The following is an 11,654-nucleotide window of genomic DNA, read 5'->3' on the forward strand; positions in this document are numbered from 1 at the left end:
AGGATCAATTTTCCCGCAAAAAAGTATCGACTTATGTTTCTGAGTATAAACACCTGTGTAATGAAGAGACGGACTTAGACTTGCGAGGGGTCTACACTCAGAATAATGAACATCATTCTTCTAAAGTGCTATGTTTTCTTATAGTTTTTTTTGCCTATAGGTTGAGAAATTTCTGATTATGATATGATTGGTTTTGCTTTGTATTGGGCGGCAGTAGCTGTCTGAATGAAGCAATTCTGATACCTCTCTGATTAAGAGGAATAAGAACTTACATGATGAACAAAAAATTTTTTTAAAAAGTCAAGCTAGATAGTATCTGATATCGATTTTCCGAATTTTTTAATTCGGTTCATGATAGATAATTTAGGGTCTTCTTCTGACAAGTTCTTACTTCTTTTACAGGATGTTCGTATTCAAGAATTATCAACTAATTAAAGGTTGAAATAAAAATAGTAGTATATAGTAGTGCCACTAACAGACGTAAACCACAAAATGACGAACAAATACCGGTTCAGCATAAATGAAAGGGTATATTGCCTATCTAACCATTCAGACCTGCTCCTCGAACACCGTTTCGATTGGTTTTTCCATTAATGCTGCATGTGAAACAATACTGACAGCTGAAGAACCAATGAGCCACATCATAGTGCTAACAGGAGAGGCCAGAAAACCTAATGGGAGCGAAATGATAAGTAATCCGGTGTATAATTGGGAAGTAGACAAACTACCGATCGGTAAATGAAGATCCTCTCCGTTCAATCTGGAGATTCCAAAGACACCGAGCCCAGTAAATAGTACAACAAACAATAAAAGACCGTTTGTAACGAGTGCATACACCGAGAGAAGAAGCACGATTGCAATATAGTTGGATTGGAAATAACCTATGTTGTAAAAAACCCTTTGTTTAACCTCGTTGAAATCAGCCGGTTTTGACACCCTCCGCACATCAAAAAATTCTTGTGGAGGTCTTATGGTCGAAAACTTTCCCTGTAGAGATGTGTACGTGTTCTGGAACAGAATAATATTTATTAGTATGAATGTTGTGCAGTGTAGTCAAACCTTGAATTCAAGAAAGTAGAACTTACCTTTATGTTCTCAACACTAAATGAATCAGCCAAAGAAGCGACCTTAAGTAAAGTTATGTGTTGTTAGTATGCAATGATCTGAAAAGCGTGTTGCAAGAATGATGACGAAACTTACATTGAGTCGTTGAACAGGAGCAAATAAATTGGACATCGCGCTTCAATATAACCTCTTGATATTGATGTGTTTAGAAGTTGCTCAGTGAATACAACGTGCAGTGAACAGGAGAAGACAGAAAAAAAAGTGCTACCGTGAAGTCTATCTTGCAAATATGTCTAAGCCTAGACGCCGTCTAGAAACTCGCGACTAAATGACTTCAACAATAAATAAATATAAATACGGTAATTTTTTTTCGAATTTCATAACCAAAAAAAGACCAGACCATCTGGACAGAGAGAAAAGTAACAGAAGGGATTTGCTTGTTTATTTTCTCTTAAAAAAGCTGTTTAGGGTTCATATTCAAATCATAAGTCGAAATTATGTACACGTGTATTTACAAAATTTAGAGTGTATTTTAACTCTTCAGATCACAATGCTTAGCATGCTGCCCTTATCTGTATGCCAGATATCATTAAGCATGAATCCTTTTTCGTTCCCCAGTCCAGCAACATTTTCAAGAATAAGTTCAGCATCATTCGAATCCGCATAATTTCTGAATCCAACTTCGGGTTGACTGCAATCCAGAGTTAGAATCTCGCTCTGGTGTTCGGAAGCAATCCTCGGCCTTTTAATGCTAGGATCGTATTGAAATAAACGGCAATATCTATGGCCGATATTCCCCACTATTGGGTCTAGGACTATCATTCCTTGCTTCTCACCCCATCCCAAACCACCCACCACTATTTTATAAAATTGGTTTGTATAGTTAGTACGGGAGAATGGTTTTGCATCTTTCAAGTCTAAAGGGTCGATTAATTCCATGAAAACGTCCCGCCTGGAATTTTGTATTTCTTTATTCGCAATTAAATAGTCAGCAGCAGGCCGACCATTTATCTTTTTAATCATATTGGATGTAAAGTCGGTCACTTGAAAGCACCCGTCGTTATCAGATAAATTGGCACCCAGGTCTAGTTCCTTTAACTGATGAAATGCTTGTAACTTTATGCAATCAGTTTTTAGCAACGGAAGCTTGATCGAGAGACGGCTGCAGTTTTCCAAATTTGCTGCATGATGATCATCATCATAGAAAAAGCTAGTATAATATTCCCCGTTTGTAAACAGAGTATTCGCTAGAGGCATGTTCAATAAATGGGACCCAGATGAGCATGCGATCTCTATATTTAGATTCGAATTCACCGATTTATCTTTCCAGTTTTTATCAAGTTGGGTAGGTGCAACAGCACTAAATGAACTTTTTACACTGCCAATACTTTCATTGCTGTTATCCGGAGCAAGTTCATAGTTCTCGATCGTAATCGGTTGATCAAACCATAATTCCGAAATAGCATTGCGTCTCCCAACAACGGTATCAACACAAGCTGTGACGATCTTTAGATTACTTGTATTCCGAGTCTCAATAATATTGTAAACATTTTCTATGGTTTGCTGTAGCTGAGATGGTGTTGTAAGTAATATCAACGAATGCTCGTTCTGGGATGGTCCGAGACGAAATTTCCGACTTGGATTTATTGTTGTTCTGAAAGATAACGAACGTCTGAAAATTTGAAATCTGAACATGGATATCCTGTAACTTCAGATCTACCTATCTAACCACTAGTGAGTAGATTAGAAAGCAAAATGGGTTGTTCATGTAACATATACTTCTTAATCGATAACAAAAAATAATATTTGAGCACTTTTCCCCTAGAGCAAAAAAAAAAGCACATAAACATACCAACTTCAGCCCCAATAGTACTTGTAGACTCATCCTTTTCTTCATTTCTTTACGGCTACAGTTTTCTTTGCAAAGATTTTAATTATATTACCTTATCGAAAAAGCGTACTACACATGAGCATCAACTAAACCGAATAATTGCATGATGAATCCAAGTCAAACAAGGGACTCGCACGTATGATTCATATACTGAAACGGAATCCTCAAAAAATGAGAATGGCACTCACTTTAAAAATGTCACCAACAGTAGAATAAGCATACGGATAATCCAAAAGATCGGCTCGAAAGCAGCAGCAACAATAGTGAGAAGATAAATTATTCATTTAAGCTTCTTCTTTGGTCTCAACTGATTGCAGTGACCGCACTTTCTCTTTCTGCAGTTGTGAGCTCTTGGTGGCAATCTGGCGTAGCACTTTCTGCAAATAGCCTTGTCACAGTTGTACTTGGAAGCCAAAGCCTTAAGGGATGGCTCAATGATACCTCCTCTCAATCTCAAGACCAAGTGAAGAGTTGACTCCTTTTGGATGTTGTAGTCAGACAAAGTTCTGCCATCCTCCAACTGCTTACCGGCAAAGATCAATCTCTGCTGATCAGGTGGGATTCCCTCCTTATCCTGGATCTTTTGCTTGACATTGTCAATGGTATCTGAAGACTCCACCTCCAAGGTGATAGTCTTACCCGTCAAGGTCTTAACGAAAATTTGCATTTTTCTGTATCAAAAAAATAATGTCTGTTAGTACGAATAATCATCTTCTTTAAAATAAATTATCTGATTTCTGTGCAGGTGCGTTTGCTGGGTTCAACCAAGTGAAAAGTTTGCAATCAGGAAGAATAAGTATTCTAAAGCTTCAAAGTTGGACATCTCATGATGATATAGAATAACCAGTGAAAACAATAGGTCGCCATCAAATAGTCTTACATGACTAACTGTTTCCAATATTAGCTAACTAAGTATGTAATACCGTCTATGTTATCCTTGTCAAGGTGAAGTAATCTAATCCATTTGCAACATCTGTTTATTAACAACCATACCAACCAAAAGCAAACATTCATCTAAACACATAATCACACTCTTGTGTTACTTACGATTTTTGTTATGCGAATGATCCGTTACTAAATTATAATAAATTATACGAAGGATTTGACGTTGAAACAGCAGCTTAAAGTCGCTCCTCAACTTGAAACCTACTGGCCTCAAATCCGTACGCACTACAAAGTGCCATCAAAAAAAAAATAAAAAAACGGAACTCGAAAAATTTGAAGTTAATTAGTTTAAGGGTTTGTACCCCTTATGTGATCACGTGATGCATATTGAAATTGTTATAATATTTGTGGTGTACGGGTGCAGTGCTTGGGAGTACTACTTCTTTGTCAGTTGTAATCCCTTCGGTACTTTTCTGTATAATAAATAGTATTTAGTGGCCATCAAGCAACATATATTGAACTTCAATAATTTGTGAAAAATGCATAGAAACTTTTCAAATTAAAGCCAGCATCGAAAAGGAGGTCTTTGTTGTTAGTTTCTTAAAGGAATATAACTACTGTCAAATAAAGGGAAGGAGCCTCCCTCGATTTATATTTATCTATTTGTTCCCTTATATTTTAAATAATGTATGATATGCTACTAAATGTAAAAACATAAACTTTGATAGATACTTTGGTATTATACAGAAAGTAAACTGTAAATAATTATGGTTATCTTTAGTAAAATATGAAATTGTTATATCGAATTTATTAGAACTCAAAAATTATGAATTTTATTCTTCCGATCAACATAATACCATATTTTCCAAGATTTCAACGGTTTTACAGGACATATAATTATATACAACATTTCAATCATTTTCTTCATAGTTTGAACATGTACACAAAGATAATATGGGTTACGATCAGGGGAAAACATAAGTTAGCAAAATATTCTTGCTAGTAAACCGCTCCAACAGATTTCAGTCCCTGATACGGAAGTGTCCTTCAAAAAAAAAGAAGGGGGAAAAAAGCGACTCGGAAATACGTCGCCGACGTTACCGCTTGAGCTTACGGCACCTTAAGATAGCCGTTCGCACAAAAGAATGAATAAATCGTCCCTCAATGCCCCATTCATTCAAGATTTTATAAAACAATAGTCCCAACGGCTTTCAGTCAAACGGTGCTACTACTATTTCTTGTGAGATGAGTAAGCAAAGGGTGGCCTTTCCAACTCGAGGCTTTAAATTCTCATGTGTGACAGGGTATGCATACGAGCTGTAATGAATACATCTTTTAGTTTCATTTGTAACTAAATTCAAGAACCTATAGACAATAATTTGAGATTCAGAGGAAGGTGTCAGAACATATTTGAATGTAAGCTGTAGCTTTGTCTGAAATTGGGAGCTGACACTTTGTAATTTGGAGGTTCCGCTACCAGCGGAAAGCCGCTTTATTTTTTAAGCATTCGCGATACAATAAGAATTACATTATGTACAGTACAGCAGGCACGTCTGATTTATTTGCCTGATTTTCCTGAACATAAAAGAGACCAATGCCATTCCAAAAAAGTGGCCCCAAAACACAACTAAGACTCGTTTAGTTTTTGTTCGACCTTTCTAATCATTCAGTATATGTTTAAAAGGTTTGCCGGCACATTCTGGTATTTTGCTAAACCTAAAAAGACCTTTTCACAACTCTCACCCTCAACATTTTGGAACATGTCTACATTCTCAAGATATCCAAACATCTCACCCCATTTGGCTGAGATTGTGAAACCCCATTTACCAAAGGATGGGTCACCTGAAATTGATCCATCGACCAAGTCAAATTATTACAATTTCAAGGTCGAGCATTTGTACCTCGATTTAGCCGTGAGATTTGATAAGAAGCGTCTTATTGGTTCAGCTTCTTTTGATATCAAGGCTATTCAAGACTCTGGTAACATTATTCTGGATTCATCGTTCTTGAATATCAAGGATGTTTTCATCAATGGCGAAAAGACATCATTTACTGTGAAGCCAAGAGAGGAGCCACTAGGCTCTCCATTTGTTATTAATTATTCAGTGAGAATAAATGATTCATTTAAGCTGAAGGTGGATTATGAAACAACTGATAAATGTACTGCATTACAATGGCTAGACCCAGAGCAAACGGATGGTCACAAGCTACCATATCTGTTCTCACAGTGTGAACCATCACACGCTCGATCTTTCTTCCCATGCTTTGATACCCCCTCAATAAAAGCACCTGTATCATACCATATAACTTCTCCATTAAATACATTGGTTTCCGGCTTGTTGTCAGACAAGAAGCCTTCTTCCAGTGATCCAAAACATTTTGTTTATCACTATGAACAGCCTGTTCCTATTCCATCCTATTTGGTTTCCATAGCATCCGGTGATATTGTGGGTGCAAAAATTGGACCTCGATCCACCGTTTACTCAGAGCCTTCCTTCATTGACAAATGCCAATATGAGTTTGAAGCTGACACTGAAAAGTTTATTAAGACTGCTGAGGATTTGGTGTTTGAGTATGAATGGAAAGAGTACAATGTTCTAATCCTACCGCAGTCGATGCCGTTTGGTGGTATGGAACATCCAAATTGTACCTTTGCCACACCCACCTTGGTTTCCGGTGATCGCGAAAATGTTGATGTCATTGCTCATGAACTTTCTCACAGTTGGTCTGGAAATTTGGTCACTAACTGTTCCTTTGAACACTTTTGGTTGAATGAAGGCTGGACTGTTTATCTTGAGCGCCGTATTATTGGAAAACTGCATGGTGATAAGTATAGAGACTTCAGCGCTATCATTGGATGGACAGATTTAGTTAATGCGATTGATGCCATGGGTGACACTGCCAACAGATACAGCAGCTTAATTCAAGACTTAAAGGATGGAACTGATCCTGACGATTCGTTCAGTGATGTACCTTATGAAAAAGGCTCTAATATGCTTTACACAATTGAAAAAACACTGGGTGGAAAAGAGCAATTTGATCCCTTTATCAAATACTACTTTAGGAAATTTAAGTACAGTTCATTGGATACATATCAATTCTTAGATACTCTTTACGGCTTTTATGCTGACAGAAAGAATATTTTGGATACAATTGACTGGCAAAGATGGCTATATGGGCCAGGATTACCACCAAAGCCAAAGTTTGATACTGAACTTGTTGACCAATGCTATAATCTATCTGACAAATGGATCAAAGTTGCATCAACAACACCAGAACAGCTTGAGTCTATATTTGATCCATCTGATATTAAGAACTTCTCATCCAATCAAAATTTGGTCTTTTTGGATACGTTGGTTGGCTCTGATGGCGATGACGGATTTCATTGGAATTCATCAAGTGGAAGAAAAGCAGTTGAAGTTATGGGAAAGAAGTATGCAAATTATGAGACATCTCAAAACGCCGAGGTTCTTTTCCGTTGGTTCAGAATTCAGTTGATTGCAAGGATCGAATCTTCTTATATTAAATTGGCTGACTGGCTTGGAACAGTTGGACGTATGAAATTCGTGAGACCTTCTTACATCTTGTTGAACAAGGTTGATAGAGCTCTTGCCTTGAAAACATTTAAAAAGTTTGAAGCAGGCTATCATCCTATATGTCGCTCGATGGTTAAAAAAGATCTTGGTTTAGCATAATATATACATTGATATGTCTATTTATAGCATATGATAAATGCTGTTGGTTATCTGTAGTGCCTAGACATATCACTCAATATTGCAATGAAATTTCCATTTACGGAGTGTTACACGAAAATATTGTATTAATTACTCTTACTTTATTAAAGTGCATATTTCCAGTAGTGCTGTGTGCCTCATATAATATTTTGCTATATTTTACCTCTGATTTCTCCTTTTCAAATTCGCAAAAACACACACGAAAGTGTGAGTTGTTACGCATGTTTCACACCAAAAAGTAAAATTCATCTTCTATCCAAAAACTACAAAACAATAATATACAAAATGTGATGAAATACAAAAATCCAATCATTCGCTCATGGACTTGTCGCCATCTCCATCCGTGTCGGCATCCGAACCATGTTTTGAGTCTTTGACCGCAGACTCATCGTTATCCTTATCAGCGGCATCAAAATCCTCATCACCAAGGTTTCCAACAATAGCAAGCATCTCATCATCGTCCACAAGATGCCATAAATTCAAGGATTGATATCTATATATACATTCCTTGAAAAGATCTTCTGTAAAACCTTTACCAATGCAAGCATTTCTGAGAGCTGCGACTGACACGATTTTCTCACCGGACTGCCTGATTTTTTCCCTGATGAGATTGAAAACTTTGGATGAATCCGATTCACTAAGATTATCCGATTCATCTATGTTATCACTCAAACTTTGGCGAGCCACATTCACCAATCTCAAAGCTTCGTCAATATCTTCTGTGTCAACCTCATTGCTAAATCTCACTCTTGCCAAAGCTTGCGACAACCGCAAAATACCCAATAATGTTCTTGGGGTTGTGTGACCAAAGTAGAATTTAGAAAATTCATATTTCTTACTCTCCTTCCTCATCTTCACGTACTGTTGAACAACATAGTCACGAACTTCAGGAGTAATGACAGGCCTAAACCTTCTAGCTATGGAAATAAACTGTCTCATTGTTGTTGCATCTAATGGTTCTAGAGCACTAGCCGGCTGTTTGTTGTACATATGAACATATGCAACGTGTTCAGCTAACCGCTCATCTTGTTCCCTGTCTGGTTTATCCAAAATGACAAACATGATATCAAATCTGGACATAAGTGCAGCAGGAAGATTTATATTCTGGAATGGTGATAACTTCGGATTGTAACGGCCGTACAAAGGGTTAGCGGCTGCTAATATTGAGGCTCTTGCATTCAAAGTTGTGGTAATTCCGGCCTTGGATATGGATATCGTTTGTTGCTCCATAACTTCATGGATAGCAGTACGGTCACTTTCGTCCATCTTATCAAACTCATCAATACAGCAGACACCGTTATCGGCTAACACCAAAGCACCACCTTCTAAAACCATTTCATCGGTAATAGGGTCTCTCATAACAGCAGCAGTAAGACCCACCCCCGATGAACCTTTACCAGTTGTATAAACACCTCTTGGAGCCAGCTTTGAGATCGACTTCAAAAGCTGTGATTTGGCAACACCGGGATCACCCATTAAAAGAATGTTGACGTCACCTCTAATTCTCATACCATCATTCATCTCCTTTGTGACACCACCAACAAGCAAAAGCAAAAGAGCCTTCTTAATGTCAAGATTTCCATAAATTTCAGGTGCAATGGAAGAAGCCAATCTTTCGTAAAGATGACCCTGAGAGCGAATTTCAGACACCTTCTCCTCAACCTCTGGGGTAATTCCCAAGTTTTCATATTTCCTCTTATGCTGCTTGACACTCTGTGCTAATAGATATGTTTCTGTAAGTAAGCCTGCCTTCCATGCTTTGTAGGCAGTATATGGAACAGGTAAAAAGATACCTGCAACATCCACAATATCACCAGGATCCATGGATCGCACCAAAGTTCCAACAACGTGAATATTTAACATTCTTGGGATTTGTCCCACCGGAACTTGACTGGCCAATTCCTGAATTTTCACATCTTGGAATGGCAAGAATTTAGAGGCCCTTGTGGATGGGAAAAGATGGCCCCTGTGTTGGTTGCTCATACACTGCGGAGAATTACATTCTGTTAATGGTGTGAAGGTGTTGGATGTAACCTCTTGAAAGATCTCATATCCACAAGTATCACAAGTGTATGCATTAACCTGAACAGCTGGTTTAACATCCGAAACTCTGGTAACAATGCCCCGTACCGTAATCAATTTACCCAAGTGGCTTCCTCGGACTTCTCTCACAGCCAATGCTTTTCTAGGGCCTTTCAAAGTTGCACCAGTAGGAGGGCGGAAGTAGAGATTGTATCTTCTGGTTAACTCAGCTGGGAATAGATCGGCCGAACCTTCAACATCTATTGCAGCTCTCTGTTGCTGTTCAGCATTATCACCAACTAAACCACTATTTGCCAATTCTTGCTGATGCTCTTCTATAAGTCGGGCATTTCTAAGCTTTCTCTGATGAATGATAACATCAAGTACATCATCCTTATGCGATAGGTTCACTGTAGGATCAGGCATGATCTCATCGATAACTTCAGAAAACAGGTTGACAAAATGTTCCGTATTTCTCATAACAATATCGGTCAGGCTTCCGGAAGAACGACCAGCCGGTCTTTGGGTTTCCTCATAAGTTTTCACATCATCCAGATCAATATAAAGGGCAGTTAATTCTCTATTGGCCACTCTTTGTAAAAGATGCATATATTTTGGTCCCTTACCAACACCCTGTAAATCTTCGTCATCATGTTCCAATTCCGCAGCACTGTGATCATATAGACCTTCTGCGGATTCTTCCTTGGCTTCTTCAAGAGATTCCGTCGATTTGAAGTGTTGTAGGAAATCACGTATTTCTTCTTTTAAATCTCCATAGTTAATATTCATTTGCACTGCCGGTAGCACAACACCACCCGGTGCGGAAGCAGCTAATGTAGCCATTTTATGATTGTTGGCTCTTGAAATAAGATGATGCTTGTGGGTGAACAAATGGTATAATTATCAATCAAGGTTCAAAAGTCTGCGATGAATTCTAACTTCACGTAAAAGAAAAAGTATCTTCATCTCGCTTCGGGACTTTTTTTTTATGAAACATACAGGGGGGGGGTTAGCATTATATTTCCAGCATCATTCAGTATGGTAACAAAAAAAAAAAGGTTAGTTATTCGCTCTTAATAATTATTATTCTATTTGTGGAAAATTACATACATGAAGCTTACAAAAAAATTTCCAATTCGGTGAAAATTCACGCGTCAAAAGAAATGTGCTTATGCGCATCAGAGATATTTCATATTTGAGGCTAAACATATGTTACGTCGATCGACCCGACTGGCGGCTTTAAAACAAGAAGAAAACAAAGAGCATTCGAGATAAAAAAAAAAAGGGAGGAGGACCTTACGCGAAAGTTTTTTCCAGTCTTTTCCATCTGTAGTTTTCTTTTATTTTCTTTCGCAGCCCCGTTTGATAGGGCTAGACCCTTCCTTAGTCATTTTGTCGCAATATGCCTTTTATATTTATTTCCAATAGTTTCTCTAGGGTTATCTTGATCTCTTTTACTTTATCAATAAAATTTATGACAGAATGAATTGTACGGCGAAACACCGGAAGGAAAACAACTATAATAAAAGTGTAAAACGTAAGCACTTCTCCTTATCTAACAACACACACAAGATCGCACAAAATCGAACAAAGATCTCTTTTTTACTGGAGTCTATTAAGTTTCAGGGAAAGATTTAGAGCTTGAAAAAATTTACTCTAAAAAATTAAACAATGCCAAAGAAGAACAAAAACAAAGAAAATTTATTTATTGATTGTTGCTCGCAGTGACGTAAACCCAAGCATGCATTTTCATTGGTCAGTACTACTTGCGTATGATTCAATAGCCCTTTTTCGGGCAGCTTCATGTTCTCATACCTAGCAGGCCACGTCAAATCAATCAAATTCATACTAGAAAATTACGTTGCAGGCAGTAAACAAGTAATACGTGACTATTTTTTGAAACCTTGCTCGACTATTTAAAGGTTGCCTTTTTCCCTCTCCCCCGTTGCAACCTATGACTCGCAAAATGTTTTTTCTTCTTTTTCATTCGTCTCTTTCTACTGTATACTTCTGACGCCAATCTTTTCTTGCTTCTTCATTCTTTGCGTGGATAGTTA

At 37.7% G+C, this 11,654-nt stretch overlaps 4 protein-coding genes across 4 annotated transcripts; 1 reads left to right on the plus strand and 3 right to left on the minus strand.

Annotated features, from left to right (window-relative positions):
* Nucleotides 1-549: 549 nt before the first annotated feature.
* BRETT_001584 (uncharacterized protein) lies at nt 550-1,236 on the minus strand (the record flags this gene model as incomplete). Its single annotated transcript, XM_041280131.1, has 3 exons — nt 550-1,008; nt 1,086-1,127; nt 1,201-1,236. 3 exons carry the CDS (start codon nt 1,234-1,236, stop codon nt 550-552), a joined length of 537 nt encoding a protein of 178 aa, XP_041135014.1.
* A 369-nt stretch (nt 1,237-1,605) lies between these two features.
* Nucleotides 1,606-2,760, minus strand: BRETT_001585 (uncharacterized protein; the record flags this gene model as incomplete). Its single annotated transcript, XM_041280132.1, has 1 exon — nt 1,606-2,760. One exon carries the CDS (start codon nt 2,758-2,760, stop codon nt 1,606-1,608), a length of 1,155 nt encoding a protein of 384 aa, XP_041135015.1.
* A 2,841-nt stretch (nt 2,761-5,601) lies between these two features.
* On the plus strand, nt 5,602-7,536 carry BRETT_001586 (uncharacterized protein; the record flags this gene model as incomplete). The annotated part of the gene is made up of 1 exon (XM_041280133.1): nt 5,602-7,536. One exon carries the CDS (start codon nt 5,602-5,604, stop codon nt 7,534-7,536), a length of 1,935 nt encoding a protein of 644 aa, XP_041135016.1.
* A 348-nt stretch (nt 7,537-7,884) lies between these two features.
* BRETT_001587 (DNA replication licensing factor MCM7) lies at nt 7,885-10,440 on the minus strand (the record flags this gene model as incomplete). Its single annotated transcript, XM_041280134.1, has 1 exon — nt 7,885-10,440. The coding sequence occupies one exon, from the start codon at nt 10,438-10,440 to the stop codon at nt 7,885-7,887; it is 2,556 nt and encodes an 851-aa protein (XP_041135017.1).
* Nucleotides 10,441-11,654: the final 1,214 nt, after the last annotated feature.

Source organism: Brettanomyces bruxellensis, chromosome 4 (genome assembly GCF_011074885.1).
Source record: "Brettanomyces bruxellensis chromosome 4, complete sequence".
Classification (NCBI taxonomy): Eukaryota; Fungi; Ascomycota; class Pichiomycetes; order Pichiales; family Pichiaceae; genus Brettanomyces; species Brettanomyces bruxellensis.